Source organism: Plodia interpunctella, chromosome 14 (assembly GCF_027563975.2).
Source record: "Plodia interpunctella isolate USDA-ARS_2022_Savannah chromosome 14, ilPloInte3.2, whole genome shotgun sequence".
NCBI classification, from domain to species: domain Eukaryota; kingdom Metazoa; phylum Arthropoda; class Insecta; order Lepidoptera; family Pyralidae; genus Plodia; species Plodia interpunctella.
This window is the reverse complement of record NC_071307.1, coordinates 5,258,558-5,282,609: the sequence shown is the minus strand read 5'-3', so window position 1 is coordinate 5,282,609 and position 24,052 is coordinate 5,258,558. Positions and strand designations below refer to the sequence as shown.

General features: G+C 34.3%; 1 protein-coding gene and 1 long non-coding RNA gene across 3 annotated transcripts; one reads left to right on the top strand and one right to left on the bottom strand.

The window, feature by feature from the left end:
- Positions 1–178: 178 nt before the first annotated feature.
- LOC128675182 (uncharacterized transporter slc-17.2-like) lies at positions 179–23,852 on the top strand. Its single transcript, XM_053754417.1, has 9 exons — positions 179–339; positions 13,935–14,061; positions 17,583–17,670; positions 18,476–18,718; positions 19,114–19,285; positions 20,458–20,603; positions 21,515–21,735; positions 21,910–22,210; positions 22,499–23,852. Exons 1-9 carry the CDS (start codon positions 315–317, stop codon positions 22,691–22,693), a joined length of 1,518 nt encoding a protein of 505 aa, XP_053610392.1. The 5' UTR covers positions 179–314; the 3' UTR covers positions 22,694–23,852.
- LOC128675186 (uncharacterized) lies at positions 11,811–16,967 on the bottom strand. 2 transcript variants are annotated; one of them, XR_008405239.1, is made up of 3 exons: positions 16,743–16,967; positions 15,292–15,393; positions 11,811–14,491 (listed from the first exon to the last, which is right to left on the bottom strand). It is a non-coding gene; the product is annotated as an uncharacterized LOC128675186 (long non-coding RNA). The 2 variants fall into 2 exon arrangements; XR_008405238.1 differs by lacking the exon at positions 11,811–14,491 and adding an exon at positions 14,554–15,215.
- Positions 23,853–24,052: the final 200 nt, after the last annotated feature.

Here is a 24,052-nt window from a genome sequence, read left to right as displayed (position 1 = left end):
TAGCCAGTGCAAGAAACTAGGTTAATGGGTTTCATAGATAATCGCCATGGCTTTTTGCATTCAAAGATTTATGAGTTGTTTTGATGGTTAGCCATCGATGTATCAGGAGAAAGGCCGAGGCGCGTGGCTCACGCTATCTTTGCCGATGTTTGTTGACGATGTGATGTTTGCAAGCGAGTTGAGGCCTTCACAGTGCACTTACACAGGCCGGAGCAGTCGCAGAACGACGGGCGCCCGCGCAACCGTCTAAACCTGCGCGTACGCATACAAATTGCTCGGATATTCGTGTGTTAGTGTTTCGTGATTACTGCAACATGAAGTTCCACATAAAGATTTTTGGTGAGTTTATGTTATTTATTTAATTATTTTATGTTTCAATTAAGAAAATACTTACCTAATTATAAGTACTTATACGACTAATTATATATTTTTTTCTTTCTATCTTGATAATTATCAATAAATCAAGAAACCTTGATTCTGAACAGAAAATGAAAAGTTAATTAAGCATCCAATTGTTCACATAATCCAGAATTTTCGTTTTGGAAAATATATTATATAACTGAGCTATATTTATCTATAAACTTAGTTCGATATGTTATTTTTAAATTAAGGTACCAAGTAGGAAGTAAACGTCAAAACTGTTTTAAGACTTAACTAAATAGGTACTCGTTGATAACCACATTAATACCTACACATAGGCACTGCTCAAATACAGTCTCAAAATACAGTAATAATCAAATACAGTTTCAATTTCTCACTACTGAAATTTGCTTTCGGTTATTAAACCTGGGTATCCAGGTAAGAACCTATAGACAACCATTATGAAAAAGTTTTCTTATCCATTCAGTGGTTGGTCATGAGCCAACTTTATGTAAATACACATGGTGGTCTACATCACCTTAGGTTTAGGTACTTTTGCTCCACTTATTTTCAAGTAGGTATGGAGAAAAACTGACATGAAAATTCTAATAGGTAGCATCTTACTTGAAAACTTATCTTTCGTTGTTAGCAGACATTTTTAATTTCCATGTTCGCAAAAATATTTTTTGTAGTTATTTTGCTGTTTGAAGACAGAGATACCTGGTATAGTATACTAGGTATCTCTGTCTTAGTACAATCTTCTATCTTGTCTATCTTGGTATCTTCTCTCTAGGTCGTCATAGTGGTATTCCTCATGGCTGAGGGTCGTGGTTGTTACGTGGAATGAAACACACACAACTTTCTTGGCATTAGTAATGGAGTGGTTTGCCATTGCCTTCTCCATTTCACACACAAGTTAAAAATAATCAACCAGGTGCAGGTGTGCAGGTTTCCTCACGATGTTTTCCTTCACCGGAAGCAAGTGGTGGACGATGAAAACTGCTATACATGAGTCAGATTGGTATACAAACTCATGTGGCACGAGTAGGATTCGAACCTGGGACCTTTCGATTCACAGGCACCATTACACCACCACCGCTTCGGAATGGTACTTCTCTCTAGGTACAAACTACGGGTATATAAGTAAATCAGGTATAATCACACAACTCCGATTTTTTTTCAATATTTTGTATATACATATATACGTACTCAATGATTATTCAACTGAATTACATCCAAACAGAAGACTCGAAGGCACGCCTTTATCGTATTGCAGGTTTTTTTGCGCACACGTTTTTTACCAAATTAGGTAGTGATGTAATCTTGCCATGTCATATATTTAAAGGGACTGAGAATATTAATATTAGAATTTGCATTTAAATATTATATTTACACGAATCTTCGTCAGGTATCCACCTAACTAATTTATTCATCTTTTTGGGAATTGATCCCACCCTATTCCTGGGAATACAGTAAACCTAGATATCAGGAATAAACACAACATTGCTTCAAATTGAAAATATCATGCAAATAAAAGAAAACGAATTGAACAACCCAGTTGGCCTTTAAATGGATATTTTTTAAAGGACATTAAATAGCCTTAAATATTTATCAGTCTATCAGGTTGTTACAATACGATCCATGAAATAAGCATGATATGCCTGTGCTATCGTTCACTGAGTAACTATAGCACTTCTATATTCATCAAACCCAGGTCATATTATGATTTAGGCTCAGTATTTTCGGTGTAAACACTTACATTAGTTGACTTTCTGGGAAGAAATTGGGAAAATACCAGGTGCACCTACACCCATCTTTCAGCCTAGGTCTACTAAATGGTCTGTGTCATGAACCTAATCCTTAAATTGATTCGTATAAAAAATGTACCTAGCGTACAGTATAAAAAAGATCGGGTAAACACCACCGAAGTTACGTAAAAATACTCCAATGGAGTAGGTACTTTTACGTAGCTTTTAGGTGTACCTAATTATCATTTTCATTCATATAGAGATTATTGTATAGGTATGTTCTGACTTTTGTATAATAGTAGTAAATGTGTAAGCACAAATGACATTACTTAATCAATGCGGAAACCATGGAATTAGTAGGTACTACGAAGTACCTACTAATTCCATAGCGGAAGCTTATATCACTTACAGCTATGAAGTTAAGCCGTATGTAGTTCTTTATATCTACTTCGATTTTGTTTCTTTATTCTGTCCTTTTTTTATGTCATACTAGTTGCGCTTCCGCCCTTCGCTTTTGGACTTCCATTCCTGCAATGTCACATAGATTTTTACAAAATTGGACCAATTCCCGTTATCAACACGTTTAATCAAACTTTCAGCTTTATACTTTAGAAAATCTAATAATCTATTTTTTATTATTGACGTCATTCATATATGTCATAGATACTTAATTGCAACAGCTTCATACAATGTCAACAAATAACAGAGTTTCTGTTTCTGAAGAATGAAAACGTCTATGATAACCAGCGTCATTTTGTATTGGTACCTTTCAAGATTGAGGTGCGGGCTGAGATAATTATCAATTCTATTGTGTAGTGAGGAGATACTCAGTTGCGATAATTCCTGTATTTAGGACAAACTGACGTTTAGCAAATGAAGCAAGCTTGAGACTAGTCTTCATTGCCTAGACGATGGAGCTATAAAATTAAAAAGTAGATGTTTTCTTCTTCTTTTTCACTGAGAAGACATCAACTGATCATTATTTTAGATTTTATTTTTCTTTTAGACTCTTATTGGGCACTTTCATCTGAGCATATTCTTTCTCGGCTAGGAAGCACTCAAATTTGTGGTTGTAATTTTACGACCGGCCGTCAACCGTTTTTGGGAGTGTTTTTGTTGACTATCATCTGTCAAGGCTTCGTTGTACGACATCTAAGGGAGGATATGGAGTGGTCCTGTTCTAGGACGGAACCACACTTTTTAACTAGGTAGTAAAATTGTACATGTAGCTAATATATGTCGATGTAAGTATACTTGGTGAAGTGGGAGATATTCTAAAACATACTTTGCTACTGTATGTGTAATTAAGGTGTTTATAAACAAGATATGAAGTCTCACAAGCATTCAAATACTACCTAAGTATTTGTTGCCAAATGATAACGCATATTGAGAAAATAAAAATCTTCCTAGGTGGCTCTTGATCTTGTAATCTTATTTTTTCCGCTTGTCGTGTCATGAATTTGATATAATATATTTTTGTATTACTCAGTACATTAACTACTTACTAGACGATCACGTGCCTGCGTGATGCCAGAAATCATCTTGACTTATACATATAAATAAACTATTTGTTTAAAATAAAATAAAAACGGATAAATACCTACTTATCTAGAAATAGTCTTAACACGTTTACACCAAGCGAGCGAATACTCATTCTTTATAAATAAATTTATATGGACAAATTGCACAGATTGAGTTCGCCCCAAAGTTGGTTCGAAACTTGTATGATAGGGGCTATTAAGTTATAACATATACATATATATAGATAAACATCTAACGCCCACGTCAAACTAAAAAATAACATATTGACCTCTCCCACATTCTATCCCTACTCTGGCCGTACCTCATTGGCTGTGCTGGCCTTGACCTGTGGCCAGCCCGGGTCACTGTTGGTTGGACCGCCAAATTGTTATAGAATGCAAATTCGCTCGTTTGGTGTAAATACACACTTAGCTGCCTCGGCTACATTAAAGACTCAATCTAAAAATAGCATTCAAATTTTTTCTCACCTATTTAATACCTAAATTGAAAACTAATTAAAGCCTGTAGCTAGCTGGTGGGCTTGGCTTGTCCACTCGTTTATTGATGTGCGGTGGGTAACTGTCCACTCCCGGTTTTAGCCATGCAAGAACCATGGATGCGATTTTTACGGCGCCCTATCTGTAATTATGTGACGGTTCGTGTTGTGCACCTTAAAAATAGCTCACTCATCAAAAACATGCTGTAAAAAACACCAAGTTTTTCTACCGTAAAAAGTTGTGAGATCCACGTAATACCAAGTCATTTAATTTATTAAGGGACCTTCTGTCTTATGTATAATACATAAGTTATTAACATCTCAAAAAGGACGGTCGGAGGCAGCTGTAACTCCTCTGTATCCAGTCTAGGATGTAATTACTGTTATTCTAGGATGGACGTGCAGGTATTTGTGCGACTTAAAAAAATTGGTCGCAAACCTGCGGCACCCCCTTGTTTCCAAAACCCTGGGCGATTGCCCAACCGCGTCCTACCTTAACACCCGTCGGTACTGTGACCGTCCTTGGCTGATAAATGCATAGTTCCGATGTGATCTAACATTGTAGTTGTACTGCTGCCGTAAATAATCGACTGTGTGTGGCCTTTTATGATGCTTTGGTGAAACTACTTAGGTACTTGTGGTAAAGTAATACCTGCTGAGCCACGATAATACAGATAGATACTTCATACGTTCCTCCTCATTAATCTAGCTTACAAATAGTGACTTTTAAAAAGTTCAAGAAACACACAAATGAAGATTTTTATTTTTCATTAGTTGATGTCCACTTCAACTGACGACTCTTTATAAGAAATACAAAAATCCATTTTTGTATTTCTTATGAAGATTAGTCGTGTCATCCAAGAAATCATATAAACTATAACTTCAAAAATTGAGCTCCTATTGGTAAATATGAAAAAGTTTCAAGTCGTAAGGTGTCTGTCCATCATCAGCAACGTCAGCCAAATATCATCATATATGTAGATATACCTCTAACCTATACTAAAATATTTAACCATTTTAAGAAAACTTCGCAACTGTTTAAATTTAGCAGAAGATTTGATCAAAGACTTGGTAATTTAAATAATTCACTTTAACACTCCTGGCATTTGTTAGAATTGTCCATAGAAATTCAAATTGGATGTAAACATGCAAGGTTTCGTCACACTTTAATTTATCCTAAGTGGGTTGCACCGTTAGATGCCCAAGTACTATGTACACTACGTGCCTCCACTCAATCATATTCTGCAGATCCTTTCGAGTTCACTGATCGCCTTCTTGCAGTTGTCTCTTTTTTATGCTGTAGCCATCTCGGTCATGGTTGGTCGCCTGACACACGGCGAAAATTAAACTTTTTGTTGTGCTTGATTTTATATTAAGTACTTATAGGTATTTCGCTTATGGAAATATCGAGATGACTGCACTCCTGAATTATAATAAAGACTATGCATTAAGTAATGTATGGGAAATATGAGATATAGTTAGTATGTAACTATGTTGAAGAACGATTCCCGTTGACGGTACAGTCCCAAGATTCAGGCATACAGAAATAATTGATTTAGATGTTTTCCAGGTGTGTTGCTAGAGTTATATTGTAGTTTGCTTTGAAATACTTAATGGAAGTTAATTATCTCTCATCTCAGTGTGTTTCCAGTTACGCGTCGCAACTGTGATCCAGCCTAGGCTTCGCTTTCCTACATTATCTTCAACTGCCCCTCTATATCCCATAACATGATATAGATAAATTGAAGCTACCTAATGTATCTTAGTGTCTCTAATGTACCTACTTATATTATACCTATATATATTAATTGTTTTTTTATTTACATAAAAGGATTATTAGTTAAAAATTAAGCATTTCAAAGTTTTGATTAATCAAATTATTATAAAATAATAACAAATAATCAAAAAATCTTATAGAAAACTAGGTTTCCATCATAATGTTGACACTAACTAGAATCGAATGGAAATTTCGAGAACAAAAGACGAAACATGCTAGCTGCTAAGATGTGGAAATTAATAGCATTTAATTATTTTGCAATGGACGTAGTTTTGTGCGAAGGCATCAATGGCGCGACCAGCGGGTTGTGACTAAGTATTTTTTTCCAAGTCACATTAAAAATATGAACCTAGTTCGCACATTAATATCAAGAACCACTTTTTTATTAAGCACATTTTTGACAATTTTCCTTACTCGAACTACTTAATTAGCGGGGATTTTTTGAGACGCACAAGGCTTCTGTTATTATACTTGTTAATAAGTAATATTATACGTGATTATAAGAAACATAGTAAAAGGTAGATATCGCTTTGTAACTGAAATGTCGCTAATTTTATAAGTAGATGTACCAAACCAAATACTGGCATTCTTAACTGCTAGACACTTACTGCTTACAAAAGGATAACCAATTCCAATACTTAAACAAAATTACACCATAAAAATAATTTAATATCAAGATCTTACATAATCAGTGAACTAAATATATCTCTAAACGTCTCATTAAAATACTCTCACTTGAAACCGCAAAGCTGCATATTGCAAAGGAATGTTGCGCTATAAATGAGCAGACATTACCGGCGACTGTGAGAGATCACGCGATTAAAATAAAATGTTTAATGGCTTGGATAATGTGGCGGTAAATGAATGTTTCAGTGGAACAGGATGGGGCGGCATTGTGGGGGGGGGGCGGCGCCGGCGGGTGGCGCCAGTAGCCGGTCCCTGGGCGGCCGGCGCTGGCGCCGCCACCGCGAAGCCTGCATTCTTGCACTTTCACCGCTACACGGGGACATGCGGAATCTTCTAGAGTCCCTAGCACCCCGTTATGTTACGTTCATTAGACATATTTGATGATTCATGATACATATTTGGTGCACGTTGAATGTCTGTTCGGTTTCAGAAGGGTGAGTACCTACTGTGGCAAAAGACGCTAAGCCAGAAAACAGGATATGCGCACCCTTGGTGTTGCAGGCGTCCACAGGCATTTACCATCAGATGGCGGTCCATCTGATGGTAAATGGTCACCACATACCTGTTTGCCAGCTTAATAGTATAAACTAATGTTGTTCGTCCGATACGAATCCTTTGAGGGGAAGGGAGGTGAGGTTAGCGGTCAAAAAGGCTCGAGCCTTTTAGCCCTAAATTTAAAGTTGCGAGTCTTTTTTAAAGGCGGACTCACAATTGTAGCGGTCGAAAAGGCTCGAGCCTTTTAGCCCTATTAAAAGCTTGCGAGTCTTTTTTAAAGGCGGACTCACGAAACAGTAGTTCTAAAATTGCTCACTAAAAAAGAGCTTAAGGCTTTTTTAGGCCTAGGCTTTTTTTAAAGCCTTTTTACAAGACTGGCGTCGTAATTAGAGTTTTATCATTTTAGCGGTCAAAAAGGCTCCTTATAGCCTTTTTTTAAGACTCACCGTTTTATAGCGATGGCTACAATATTAATTATAATAATAAATCGTCGTCTCAGCCGATGGACGTCCACTGCTGGACATTGGCTAATAATAATAAATATGTCACTACATTCATATAACGCCATGGGTAGTAAAAACAATTAATAAATATAAATTTCTAAATACATACATATTATAGATAAAACACCCAGACACAGAATAAATTATCATGTTCATCGCACAAACAATTGTTCTGGGTGGGAATCGAACCCACGACCTCCGGATTATCTGTCAGTGTCACTAACCACTACGCCACGAGGCCAGTCAAATTTAGACTTATTTTAAAAATAAGACTGTATTTTATTAATTTTGTACTTACGTGAATATTATTTTTTTACAATTTTCAAAATAACATCGATTCCTATTTCGCCATTATTATCTTGGAAATGACAAAGAAAAATACTTATTTCCGTGGTGTTTAATATTTTAATGTGAGGGTAGGTAGGTATATTTGTTCTTATGCGTTGCTGGATGCCCGGTTTAATTTACGTCATTCATTCGTTTTAATATCGTTCTATTCGAATTGTTGTTCGTATCATGACCAGGAAATGTGTTAAGTTAAATATCTGTTAGTATATTGTGTTGCGGTTAATATCGTAAATAAATACTGGTTCATCAATTGAACTGAAACATTGGGTTGGAATTATATTTTAGCGCGTTGGTTACTATTACTCGTTATCTTTGCGCCAAAATGGAAAATGATGGATTTGATGGTGATTTGGATGTGTCTACTGATGTCACATTTACGAGTTCTAGAGAAAATGTGAGTATTGAGTCTTCTCCGAATCCTAAAAAAAAATATAAAAAGCTGAGGAATACATATTACACGAAGAATGACAGTGGGCTTAAATGTAAAATATGTAAAAAACCATTTTCGATAAAATCGTCACATTCTACGCTAAAAAATCATTTGCTAAGTCATGAAGGCATTGAAGGCCCCTCAACCTCAACCAGCAATACTTCTGCATTGACATTGAGCAAACATAAAAAGGCACTGTATGACCGACTAGTGCTTAATTTTATCGTTCACGGCAACCATCCGTTTAAACTTGTAGAAGAAGAACATTTTAAAAAATTAATGGCTGAGATAAATCCTAAATACTCGCCATTAAGTTCAACGTCACTTAAATCAAACATTCACAAACTATTTAAACAGAAACAACCTGAAGTTATAGAGAAAATCAAAATGATTACAAATAAAATTTCTTTGACTTTTGACTTTTGGACCTCCGTCACGAACAAACCATACGTAGTTGTTACTGCGCACTTAATAGATAATGGTGCATTACAGTCATTTATCCTGGACTTCGATTTAATACCGTATCCACATAAAGCTGAACAGATATTACATAAAATTGTAGAAATCTTCAATTTATATGCTTTACATAAAAGAATTATGTCCATTACTACAGATAACGAGAAAGTAAATGTGAAATGTTTACAATTACTGACTTTATGTAATGATGATTATGATGATGTGATTCACACTAGATGTTTGGCACACATTTTAAATTTGGTAGTAAAGAAAGGTCTAAAAGAAGTTGAAGAGCCTATTTCAGCTGTGAGTAAACTTGTTAACTTAATAAATTTTTCCACTAAAAAAAAGCAGACCTATTTTGAAAAGTGTGCAGAATTAGATATTCCGCAATTAGCTTTACTAAAAGAAATTAACATAAGGTGGAATTCGACCTACCTTATGCTTGAGCGTGCATATAAAATGAAAGCAGTTCTCAATGATCTTTGTCAGAATGATAGGGAATTTCGAAATTCCAATATTGAAGAAATCATGTGGGCTGATGTTAAATTATTGATTGACTTGCTAAAGCCGTTTTACGATGCCACACTTTTACTATCTAAGTCAAAATACCCAAGTATTTACTATGTAGTACCTATAGTAGACGTCCTAATGAATCGACTTTCTAATGCCGAGGAGATGGATAATGATCTTAAGAAAAAAATTTCTGGAGCCATGCTCAACAAATTGCAAGAATATTTTCCCTTGCTACGCACTGAGTATGCTATGTTTTCTATTATACTCGATCCAAGATTAAAAAATGATTATTACTCCGAAAATTACAATGGTACTGAAGATCCCCTCACTTCTATGACATTACTTTTTAATACCAGATACAATCTTGGAAATCAAGCAGCTGAACAGCAATCCGATCTATCGGAATCTTCCGGTGCATCTGGAGTCAATAACAATATTTTTTCTTCAATTTATAAAAAAAGAAGACTTGATAATAATGAGCTGGAAAAATATTTATCCCTACCGATTGAACCCGAAGACACTGATGTAATAGACTGGTGGAAAAACCAACAATTAAACTTACCACGCTTACAAAAGATGGCTTTTGATATTTTATGTATACCAGCTACAAGCGTTCCCAGTGAACAGTCATTTTCCAAAGCTGGAAATTTAATCAATAAGAAAAGGAATCGTTTGAGTAATAAAAGCATACAATCCTCAATGTGCCTTTCATCCTGGCTAAACTTGGATATGTTATGCGCAGTGGTTAAAGATCCAATATATTATATTGTAACTTGAAGTTTAAAAAAAATATCCAAAATATCAAAAAAGTTGTGGGTAGGTCAACATTTCACCTACCCACAACTTTTTGGATATTTTTACTATTTTGTAATCTGTTAATCATTAGCAATTGTGATTTCTTGGCTCGTTAAGATAATACATTTCATTTTTATTATATAATAAAAATGTCTAGTGATGACGGGTCTCCTCCGTGTTCTCCGAGTATTTTACCTGGTTTATCTCGCGAGAAGAAGAGGAAGTTATCTTTAAATGAAGAAAAGTTAAAACCAGAATCATCATCAAAAAAACAATTGGACAAAGGAGTACAGGTACGACAAGAAGATATTATGGATTGTGCCATATATAAAAGAAATCGATGGGACTCATCCGATGTGCGAGCACAATTGAATGTGGTAGTGGTAGACGATATCCACCTGTGCTCAGAGCAGCAACCAAATGATCAAAGAAACAAAGAGTTTGCAAAATTATTAGCTTTTGAGCTCGACCGTGTTCCTCCAGAAAAACGCACGATGACGTATTCAAAGATTCTGGATTTCATTAGAAAAATACGCCAAGAAGACAGTTTGGCTAATATCAGTTTGCCAAGTTTTGATGATTCCGACAATGAAAATGAGTAGATATCCAAGTTGTGTCATTGGTTATATTTATTACGTTTAATTTCATTTTTATATTTTTTAAATATGATACTGTATTTTTATTAACACATCCTTTATTTATTTACAATTTCATTTCATTGCCATACCTAATGAAAATCGGCTGTTTTTCTTTTTGGAACAATGACTATTTTAAGTTGGCCTCTTATGACTTAGTAAATCTTTATAACCAAGTGTCAACGTATACTGGTTTTATATTTTATTATTAAATGTACCAAAAATTATGTAATTGTTTATGTTTTTGCTATATTTAAACCAATCATCGATACCACCTTTAGACCTAATTAGTACCTAATAGTGTCAAATAATATTATATCTAAAAAGACTTTAAAAAAGCCTATGCCTAAAAAGCCTCAAGCCTTTTTTAGTGAACAATTTTAGAAAAAAAGCCCGCCTTTAAAAAAGACTCGCAAGCTTTAAATTTATAAGGCTCGAGCCTTCAAAAGCCATAAATACAATTAGCCTCGAGGGCTTAAGAGCTATTTAGCCTTTTAGCCTTCTAGCCCTCGCTATAAAGCGGCGAGTCTTAAAAAAGGGCTAAAAGGCTCGACCTTTTTCGATCGCTAGGTGAGGTCGACAGGTAATAAAGGGTGGAGAATGTGTCACGGTTATGACTCGATGCAGGAAACTCTCGTTCATTCAATATCATTGAATATTGTAATTAATTATTTACTAACTACTATTTTATTAAACACTATATTGGTATTTTTTGTTTGAAACGTTTACTGTTTTCCCTACTAGAGTACACACTCCTAACTTTAACTTAAGTGTTTATGTCTTTAATTGCATTTAATTTTCAAGTAATAAGGAAAGAGATATGATCTTAAATTTTCCTCCTTCTCCTTGTCAAGCTTACTTGCACATGTCGTAAGTATTGTCTTTCAAATTAAGTTTAATTTTGTTGTTAGATATACGAAAGATAAAAAAATCGTGACTATAACAACGTGACGAAGATACAGATAAATATAAGTAATAGGTAGATCAAAATTGATCACCAAAACGTCATCAAAGTAGTAGTCATAAAAAATAGAAAGAAGAAAAAAGAAAAAAATGTTTATTTGATATAGGTAACCATTTTACATAGAACACAAGACATATTGTTTCAGTCTAATAGGCTTGAATATTCGCGTGTGAGTGACTAACTGAAAATCTAAGTAAATGTACGATGTAAATTTCCTTAGATTGTTGTAACACTATGAAAAACATTATCGTTCGAAAATGTTCGGTGTTTTGTTACAAGTAAATGCTCAAATCTTTAGAATTCAGACGTGATGAAGCTGTCACTAATGTTAAAATCCAATTCATAAAATATGCAAATTCATACATATGAACGTATTTCTTATAAATTATGTAAGACAAGGAAAATTTGAACTTGAACCTTAAGGAAAATGCAACTGAAATCCTTCAGCAGATTGATCTCATACCTACCTGTCTGAAAACGTAATATATTTTGATAGAAATCGTTACGTGTTTCTATACGAATCTAATAATATGGAAAGGTAGGAAATAAATCCAAATAAGCTAATATGTTATTATTTACCTACCAGTATACCCATAGTGTAAACCTTAACCAGAATAATGTGAAAGTCTAAATTTATTAAAAACAAGACCTACAACGTAGTAATCCTATAAGAATTTCGTTTACCTACTGCGGTACGGAACCAAAAATACACGAATTCATTACCAGTTCAATGCCTGCTACATACAACAAAAGAAAAACAATCTTTGCATTAAACACCTGAAGTGAACGCGTAAACAGCAACAGAATGGAGACCTCGTCACACTGGTCGTTTTTATTACAAGTTTAGATTGCTTTGAGGTCGTCTGCAACCTTCGACGACGCTTCTGAGAAATGACTCGATTGGCATTGATTTCGTATCAACTTGACAGGTTGCGAAGGAAGTGTCGCTCTGAGCATCCGCGGAACAAAAAAGAAAACAAGTTTTTTAATCTTAGATTTACATAAATGGAGACTATTTTCAATCCAAAAACTTATCACTCACCTCTTCGATCGAGGTCATCGTAAGGCCTGTTACATTTTTATTAGTGTACTAAAAATACGTACTATGTATACCTAATTCCTACTAGCAAGGTCCAAATAAATTACCATAGATTTCAGGAAAGTTAAAGTGATAGATTCTAGTTGCGACAAAGTCCAACCAATGTTAGTTCATCGTAAAGATCTTTAATTAAAGATCACGCTAATTCGTTTCATTCAGTATCTCAAGAGGAGAAATAATGCAAATGAAATTAATAGAACCGGCTTTGATAAATATCACTTGCATCATGCTTATAATTTTTTTGTTGTTTGTCATGACGTTGTCAGCGTGAACTAGTTCAAACTTTCACTGGTCAAAATCCTTTTTATTTTAATTACAGCTTGTCTACGATGTTTGTCCAAACGAAATCATATGTGAGACCAATATTTGTCAAACTCTGACTGATATTGACATAGTGCTGGAAAGTAATCTTCCGTGAATATCTTACGGTTTCTGTGAGGTCGCGCGCTCTTGACCGCAACTTCTTGTTTGCTAGAACAACACTATTTGCAATGTCAAGACAAGCATTGATTCGTCCAAAATTTGTTTTTAAATATCCAAAGTAATAATTTCAGTGAGATCATTTTTAAACTCGATTAAAACCGTTAGCCTCAGGGTATTGAAAAACTCCAGTTGTTGTATGGTTTTAGCCTGAACGTTACAAGCTCTTATTTGCAATTATGCAAATTATGCATGGATAAAAAAATACTAACAAGTATTTCGTTCTTGACCGTGTATTTAATGTTATGATCAATGATAGTTTTTTGGCAAGGTCGTTTACTAATTTGCATCAGCAAATAACCTATAAGGAAGTTTTTAACTAACGCCTCACTGATAAAACGAGAGTATTTAATAATTCTTTAGGACCAAAAGTATGAAATAATTTCAGATAAAGTACTCTAGAATGGATAAATGAAGTTATATTTTCAACATACCTATCATCGTTTCTGTTTTGTAATAGAATTTTGTAAGTGAGGCCGTTGACACTATATATTACATGTATATTCAGTGTCTATAAAAGCAAGATAGTTGATACTGCAGAAAATGTGTTTGTAAGATTTTTGTAACTTGAAATCGATTCACTTCCTTTTGTAAATTTGACAATATTAACATTATTATTTTCAGACGCGATCCCGGCGCGATTCAACGTGGCTGTGATGATGTTCTTCGCATGTTGGGTGAACTACATGATGAGGGTGAACATGAGCGTCAACATCATCGCCATGGTGCCTGACAACGCCAACAGCACCTCGTTAGTATCCATTCTTAAGTAATAAATTAACGACATCCTTATTATAGTGAAACTGGTGAACTACATCACGAGGGTGAACATGAGTGTCAACATTATCGCCACGTAATTAAAATATCAGGGGCCTTACCATCATCTCTTAACATGATCTACTTTGCGACTATAAATTGATCTGCATCAATTTTTAGTATTAATTCGATTAATTTTTGGTCCTAAATTGAACTGAGTTACATTGAAATCGTTCCTTATAAGTTGATGGTAGGCCTGCAGTAGACTAGAAATAACCAGCAACCCAGTATCTCCCGCGACCTTCCCTTTTTTCCTTCGACCTCTCAAGCGAATATTGATCGTGCACCTTCGATCGTAAATAAGATGCATCAAAAATCGGCACTCGTCTCATTCTTGGCTTATTTTCGGTGACCATGAATACAACCTTTTTGGGACAAGTAAACAATACGTACATTACATACAAATATATTAAAGTCTGTGATAAAAATATTTTATTGATAAAAGTTGAATAAATTATATAAATTTTCTTAATACCTATCTCTTATTGTCGATCAAAGTGGGTAAGTCTTGACTGGTGGTGATAACACGAATGTATAACAAAACTGTTTTTGAATCTCTGAGTTCAACATAATATTACGTAATAAATATATATAAATAAACCATAAATCTGTATATATGCGATCCTACTAATACTATAAATGCGAAAGTTTGTGAGGATGTATGTTACTCTTTCACGCAAAATCTACCTGACCGATTGTTACGAAATTTGGTATACGGATATAATATAACCTGGAATAACACAGTTATCAAGTTATTCCATAAGAACTGATCCTTTAACAATCGCTCCAATAGACAATGCGTGAAGAGGTAACAAACAAACTTACTTTCGCATTTATAATATTAGTTGGGATTGGGATTGTAACATAAAATAATTCGTTATGAGGATGCTGCACCACGCTTGGACCAAACATTCAGGAGATATAATGTATAACGAGTTACTATAATATATATATAATTATTTATCAAGATCATCTATCATGGTTCATATCATTCGTCACCAGAAGGGTTCACCATTATTGTTTTCATGATGCACATGAAGTTACTCATCTCTATGGCGCGGTATTAGCGGCGTGTTTACTGTACATGGTCTAAAAGCAAACAAAAATATGCTATGGTTATTTATGGTCGAGTGCTGATACAAAACTATAAAACATAATAACTTACCTCTCTGACTAAACTTGGATTATTATGGTGGTACTGGAAGGCGGTTGATGTTATAGCTTCCACGCCCCACTCCTTTATCCGTATGTGCGGGTGTTGACACACCTAAAAATAACGTTAACAATATACCAATTATGGTTTTACATAAGAAATCTGGGTCAATACCGAGATGTACGCAGATGCAGGCCCAATTAATAAATATCACATAATTCCTGGTATTTTTTATCATTTTTAATTAAGTTGTCTACGCGACTCTTAATTTTCCTCTTGTGTATTCTACGTTATTTATCTGTTTGTAACTTCTCATGAATGTTCGTAGGGTTACACTTGTTTACAACTAGCGTTTACACGGTGATGATGAGAAAAAGTACCTAGGTAGTGAGGAGTGGTTCGATACCTACCTAATCAACATAATTCCATACAAAAATGCGATGGTCACTAGTTAGTAGAAAATAAATAAGTATTATTTATGTACACAACTTATCAGTGTAATAAAACTTTCAAATAGGTACTCGTAACTTAATACAAAGATACTACTCATTTTTAAAGACATTTCTTCCAGTAGACTCGCTAAAAATGTAGAAAAGAGGCATTTTATGTGTTGGGTGATATTTCAAAATGTTCGTTATTTTTTATTTTGTGTGAGGCGGAGGTATAATAAATAAACGAGCAACGTCGTCATGAATATGCGCTCGGTGTGCATACATAACTTATTTTAAATTTCTTTGAGGAAAACACATCCGACATACTTATTATCGAGCCTTCGTAATAAATTGAAACAACAATAAGATTCCAGAAATCAGTTTCTTAGTATTTCACAAGGAAAATAAAATGCTCATATGGTGGCTATAATTATGGTTGGAGCCTGAAATGGTATTTATAATTATATTAATAAGTACGTATAAGTATGTCGCAAAATTTTCCAGTCGAAATTTTTTTCAGAGCCAGTAGGCGAGGAAATCGTGTACAGTTTTATATATGATGATGTTAAAATAGATGTTAGATGTTAAAATAACTGAGAAGACAATTTAAGGCATCTATAATTTTTTACAAGAAATTAAGTAGATAGAAGAAAAATATTATATTGGTATATGTAGGTATGTCACATGTTTTATTGTTACTTCGAGCCATGAATATTTTCATCTTAATATTTAATTTTCTAAGAAACATCTACCAAACAAAGTATGACGTCATACTATGTTCATACATCATTAGTATGGTATAACTACATATTTAGATTTTAGTTTACCCAACTGATATTTAAGTATACATTGGACATTATTATGGTACTGATGCGTGTTAACTGGGTAATTGTGTCACCGCCACGTGACTTTCTGTTTTGAATCTCATTAATTTTGCCCATATTGAATAACTACAACAAAATTAAATAGCTAACTTGTTTCAAGTATTTTACTAATAAAATCTAATTAAAACTAAATATGAAATATCGTTACTGGTTATTTTCGTGACGCTGAGAAGTACTATATTATTACACACACACATACTACATTATACACGTGACACCACACAGCACAATAATCCATTCAAATCACATAATTCGTCGCGCGTATCGTTCCGCAAGCTGCAATGTATACGCAATCGTGACGAACTCTGACTCTTTAGTTTTTTTACGACATAACTAAGTTGAACCAAAAACATGGCTGAAACCACAGCTGAAACCATAGACAAATTGAAACTGCTAAAACCGATGGTTTATGCAATTATTAGCAAGCGGACAATAAGGTTCCTCTTTGGATGTTCACTATTTTGTGTTTTTGCTGGCTGGCTGATCCTTGTTAGAATTGTTTTTATTTATTTATTTAAACTTTATTGCAGAACATAAAGTTGACAATAGTTTTTAAAGGTTTTCTTTTAATAAAAAAAAATTGCGGTTATTCTTATAGATAATTGAATTCTTTATTTCATTCTTCAAAATAATGCTACTGTTATCTAAAGTTTAGCTTAAATTATGGTGATTTTCGCCGATAAAGGAAAAATAAGAGGATTTTTTTATTTAATATATGTTTAGCATTTTATCTTTACGAGATATTTCTCCTGCTCCAGTACTTCTAACCTATGGTTAAACCGCTATTTGATGTTGAATCCCAAGAAGTGATGACGAGATGTTGTTAAGATCGATAAGGACGATGAAGTTCGGGAAAAAAATGGAGGAGAATAAGTAAGAAATGGGACCCTGGCTCCAAGGTTTGGGTGGGAAAATCATATTGGTTCAGTTGTTTATATTAGTTAAGGTGTTGATAAAAAATTCACTAATTTCCTTGTCGTATCCGCAGGGTGAAAAGTGAATGTGAGGCGATCACGACAGACGAGAGTGCGCTGAACGCGACAATGAGTGCGGTGACGCAACGGGCTCTGCGACAGGTGAGATTCAAGGACTTTCCCTAGATTCTTTCCTTGATTGACGATCTTATGATTTTACGATCTGTTTTGAAAGAAAATTACGTGATGTTCTTTGCCAATTTGCTATGATTGTTAAATATCAGCCCGGTAATAGTTTTTAACTTTATCGCAAACAAACAACAGACATGGCAACAAATAAAATCCTCTACTTTATTTTATATATTATAAAATATACCTAGTCTAGTAGTTACGTATTTTTGCGTATTATTAATTTTGTAGACAATATATACTTCTAAATGTTTCGGTTGGGATTTCCGATTAATTTATAATTATCATATTATTTAAATTTTTGTAGAATTTGCCGTACGTATGTAAGAATGAAAAATTACAGAAAAATTACCACTGCATGTGCATTGAATAATGAAGCTGGTCATTAGTGAAACTACAATAGGTTGTGTGTTTGTTATTACGTTGAGTGAATAGGAAACTACGGTGTAGGGATTAGATAGGTTGGTATTTTCTAGTAACCAGCATGCTATGTTGCTACATTGTTGCCATATTTTTGATAATGTTTACTGTTTAAGTTAACCCTATTTTTGTTATTTGGCTTATTTAAGTACATCAGGATTTAATAAAATTTGTAACAAGTAAGCAAATAAAAAAATATAACTTTTAAAATCTCTATAAGTAAGTAGTTTATTCAGGTAAAGTTATTCATTTATAATTACATAGTTCTAGTTATGTAATTGTTTGTGACATCTGTAGGTAAACAACAGAGGAGAAATATCGAAGGAAACACCACGTAAATTATTTTTCTTTTTTTCAGCCAGACGGCAAAGTGACATTCGATTGGACGGCCCAGCAGCAGGCCTACGTGTTGTCGGGGTACTTCTGGGGGTACACCATCACGTGCCTGGTGGGCGGCACGGTGGCCGAGCTGTGGGGCCCTCGGAGGATCGTCTTCATCACCATGTTGTTGAGTGCTATCCTGACCATCTTCTCGCCGCAGGCCGCTAGATGGCACTACATGGTGCTCGTGGCAGTGCGGTTCGTCATAGGACTTGCTGCGGTGAGTTTACAGTTGCAACATTTGTTCATTTGAATAAATGTCAAAAAACCGACCAACTCCTAAAATGCACACATACAACAGTTTACATTTACATCAAAATACGATTAGACGACACGTTAGGTTTGTACTAAAACATAAGTATGCATTAAGTTGTAACGATAAAATAATGTTTCTTTTTTATAAGAAATAGATAGCGCACATAAAATATGTTTTACTTTGTATTGTCGTACAAAATATAATAGGTATGATAAAAAAGTTTGAATTATTTGCTATATTATTCATGTTAACGTACCTGTTTAGGCACGAAGCAAGTTCTTTGTTATATTATGGTTTACAGAATAGAACCTAATATAGCTTCAAATAATATAAATTTAAGCTTATTTTTATTTTTTCAGGGCGTTTTGTTTCCGGCTCTACACGCGCTAGTGGCTCACTGGGCGCCCCCTGCGGAAAAGGGAAAGTTCGTCAGTTCCCTGCTTGGGGGCGCTATTGGGACTGTAGTCACGTGGTCACTCACCGGCCCCCTCATTGAGAACTTTGGTTGGGATTCCGCATTCTACGTACCAGGTAAATCTTTCTTTCTTATCAATCTTATTGCTAACAGTGATGTCAGATTTTGTTCACCTTGCTTAAAGATAAAAGTCATGTCAAATGACATAGTCATGTCATCTGACATTTCTTTACGACTGCTTATCGACATTATGTGGCATATTGTGGCATAGAGTCGCGTACACGTATTGAACTATCAACCAATGTGCAGGTTTCCTCAAGATGTTTTTGTTCGTAGAGTTTTGAAGCAGTAGTGAGTTACTTTTTGTCGGACATAAAGTTATACCGAAGTATAACTTTATAACTATATCTTACTGAGGAAAAATGCTAGAAATACTGATACTATTTACTTGGTTTGGTGTATCACAACATTTTGTATACATGATTATGTCATATCAAGATCTAATATCTCGCGTGATAGACGCAATCTCTCTGTTTTACATAGATATTGGCAGATTGGGACAAGTTTTCCATATCTTATCGCCGACGACGTATTGCTGTCAATTATATTAGAACTTCTGTTTTATATAATATCATAGATTATCATATCATAGATTGTCGTCAAATAAGACATTGAGATGAAAAGCGATATCATAATTGTCAGTTTCGTATTCAAAATTAGCTGACAAAATTGAAACTATATACCGACATGTAATTTTTCATTTAAGTATATTTAATATTTGTGAAAATTGTATTATTATTAGAATACCTAAACTTTAATATGAGGATATATCAATTTTTGAATTTCTCATAATAGTCCTAAGATAATGTACGTATTAGATCTAAATATCGGGTGGAATATGTGAAATCCCACTAGCCGCGATTAGGACTTATAAAAAGAAGTTAGGTCTTGGGAATTTCTAAACAGCCAGTGTACTTTAAAAAAATAATTAACAAGACTGCCTGCACTGACTCGCGTATTCCATACAAATTTTATTGCCTCCGAAATCTCGGTTTTGTATATAAAATATATTTTTTGTAAAATTCTACAATTTTTTTATCGAATCTAGCTTTTGTCTTCGGCTTCATCCATATGCTTTTCGCTTCCAAAAAAGTAATTCTTTTAGCGCGAATTCTCTAAGATTGATTTATTTCGTATCGTTTCCCATGCCGGACTTTGAAATAATTCATACAAACAATTTAGTCATAGCACAATTATGAATATTATTACGTATATTTTATTATGATAGGAACAATAGCAGTGTTCTGGTGTTTCCTGTGGTGGTTCCTGGTGTACGACTCGCCGCTACAGCACCCTCGAATCCTGGAAAGCGAGAGGAAGTATATCCTTGAGGCCATCGGAGACAAGGTGCACCAGAGTTCGAAGGATACTAAGGTAACATTTTGAATGATTGAATGAATGATTTATTTATAAACTTGCATGTATACAAAAATAATTTATCAGTTGGCTCCACACTAGGCTGCAAGCCTGTCCTGTGGCAGCCAAAAACAGGTTAACAATATTGATTTAAAAAGCCAATGACAATAAGGTTTATTACACATAATCTATTAAATATACATATTTGTGTACTACAAAAATTAAATGAGAAGATAGGGATAGACAAAGTATAAAGTCACTTCAAAGTCGTCAACAACAACTCAGTTTGAACCATTAGTAGTGCTCTAACCAAGTGTTTACATTTTTCTGGGCTCACATTTTTAATGTTACACAAACGTATCATTTTGTTATAAATTAAATTTGAAACAAAAAACAGAAATCAAAGGTTCAAACCGGTGTGCAAACCCGGTATTAACGAGCGGTAACTCTACTCTAAAATTCGCCTTCGGAGCAAGTCATTGTAATTCGCCAGTTTTTGTACTTGTTTATGTTTATCCAATATTAACTTTAGGATGTAAAGTTTGCGTACACTCAGGACTTGTGCCTCTTTATGTAGCTCAGAAGTAGGGTGTCTGAAAGGCTTACGCAACATTACCTTCAGTACAGCTCTTTGTGCACGCTCCAGTTTGATGAGCTATGTCATTGATGCACTTTAGAAGGATACACTAGAAAAAAAAACACAACAATGATAGTAAGTCCATCTGAGGCATGGTACCAATGAGTTATTTTAGCATTACTCCTCAACAGTGGTTGTTCCGAAATACCAGTGTAGCTTTTTTTAAAGCATTATACTTTGAAAAACGTACTTTAAATTTAAAAAAAAGAAAAATATATTTATTTCCTCTATTAATTTAATTTAATTTAAAAACAATCTTCAATCGTAACTTCAGTACCTAACTATATTTCAGATCGTACCGCCGTTCCGTAGCATTGCGACGTCATTCCCCTTCCTAGCCATGGTGGTTCTGCACTACGGCAGCAACTGGGGTTTATACTTCATCATGACGGCAGCTCCCAAGTTCGTGTCAAGCGCGCTGGGCTTCAACCTAACCTCGACCGGCACGCTGTCCTCGCTGCCCTATCTCGCCAGGATGATTTTCTCGCTTATATTCGGAGCTGTTGGAGACAGGTAATACTATATTTTACAACTAGGCTTATTCTTCATCATGACAGCAGTTCCCAAGTTCATATAGATCCTGCATATTTTGCTAACATGGCGCATCAGCGGAGATATATGTTGTTGAGATATATGCGTATCATAAGATTTAAGATATACCTATTTATATCTTTCTTTTTGTTTCAGATTAATGAAACAAAACGTAGTATCAACGACATTCATGCGGAAGTTCTTCTGTCTGTTCTCCCACATCGTTCCGGGCCTGCTCCTCATAGCCCTGGGATACACCGGTTGCGCTCCAATCCTCTCCGTAGCTCTCATCACCTTCTCCATGGGATCCAACGGTGCTGCCACTCTCACCAACCTCGTGAACCATCAGGACTTAGCCCCTAACTTCGCGGGGACATTGTACGGTATCGCCAACGGGATTGGCAATACTGCTGGATTTGTTACGCCGCTGGTCACTGCGCATTTCACTAAGAATGGGGTGAGTTTTTTTTTCTGGGTCATCATAATGTTAGAACATTTCCTGTTCAATTTTTTTATCTATTGAGTTATACTCGTATATTGTGTAAATTACATTGTGGGTATTTTTTGTAAAAAAAAACAAGATTGGGATTAATTTTAAATTCGTATAATTTTATACGGTTCCGAATCTATTTTAAATGTTCAAAAAGTGCTTATCATATCAAGAACTCTCATTGTTTTTGCAGCTAATTCTTGTTGTGATAATTGTACCACTTCAGTATTATTTACTGGTCAACTGGTTTTACAGAACGGCTTTGCAGAGTGGAGGCCGGTGTTCTTCACTGGGGCTTGTCTGTACATAGCTTCAGCAGTTTACTTCATCCTTTTCGGTACAGCCGAAACGCAGTCTTGGAATTACGTCACTCCCGAGGAAGAAGAGGAAGACAAGAGGCCAAGCAGTTCTTCGAACGATACCACGGTTACAATTCCAGTGAAAACTTAAACGACTTAGATCTTTTTTATTTATACGTCTAGGTAATATCTGTTCCCAAATCTGATAATTATTTTGATGGAATTGAATAAAAATACTGACTGTGATATCCATCATTTGTTCAATTAAACCATCACTAAATATAGTGATCTTTTTTTTATTTCTTGAATTATAAAAGACTTGGGAATAAATTATAAACGCCAGTGTTTTAGGTTTACTTATTTAATAATGCACTGATAGAGCGGCAATTTTAACTAAGTATTTTTTTTGTATTGTAGTTTTTGTCATTTTATGGCACCTAAAAACAACAGTGAAACAATATTTTTATATAAGTATTATAATATTTTATACAAGTATCATAAGGTTTACTTACAAAGTAAGCTCACATGATCGTCGTAAGTATGACGTATTTGCTTTTTTATAGTTACAAAGTTAGTAGGTACTTAACATCATAACACGACAGATTTCGCCAGTATATTATAATAGATGTATTAGGTATTCCACCCTAGGACAATCCATGAAAATGACTATTGGGTTCTATTATTATATATATTTAACCTGTAAATAGATGAAACAAATACAAACATATACATCTTGGCGAATAATGCAAAATACAAATAGTATACCAAGTTTTATAAACAATGTACTTACCTATGTATGAAAGAAATGGCAGCATATTTTTATTTAAAAATTGTTAAAAACGGCTATTAAAACTACAAACACTGATATTAAACGAATTTCTACGGGATATGTACACGAATATTATGTGATTCACACATAATGAAATGTGTAATATAAATAATCTTAGATAGTTTAATTTAGTTCATTATAATAAATATATTTAGAAAAGAAGTAGGTACTTATAAACTAAACTTTTTGTAATTTAATCATTTTAGTAAGCTATCAGAATAGAATATATGAATTATTGACCGTGTTGATTTTCTCTCAATAGTTCTTTCTCTTCTTTCAATTTCATTTTAAGAATTCCTGTATTCAGTTGTCGTGAAAATGTACATAAATTCAATATTTGTCTTAAAAAATTAATTGAATCCAGAATCTTGGATTTCGTTGTGATGTATTTTTTTATATTAATACATAACTTAGTTATAAATTGTGATGTACTGTGATGTGATGAATAAAATATGCACATGAATAAATTTAATTCTATTGCTATTCCTGTTTTTTTTTGTTGTCTATGAGGCGAGAATAGCTCTTTCCAGCTCAAGTTCTACGTTTTGTTATACACATAAGATACATCGCAGGAACAGGTAATTTTTGTCCATGCGATGTTGATGATATTTATTTCATGATTTTTATCTAACAATTGTGATTTCAAGCCAGGGTTAAAATAGCAGAATAATCATAAAAAAA

Coding starts and splice junctions, on each gene's coding strand:
- LOC128675182 (XM_053754417.1), top strand. CDS start 315: ATGAAGTTCCACATAAAGATTTTTG. Junction 340..13,934: donor GTTCCACATAAAGATTTTTG/GTGAGTTTATGT, acceptor TATTATTTTCAG/ACGCGATCCCGGCGCGATTC. Junction 14,062..17,582: donor GACAACGCCAACAGCACCTC/GTTAGTATCCAT, acceptor TCGTATCCGCAG/GGTGAAAAGTGAATGTGAGG.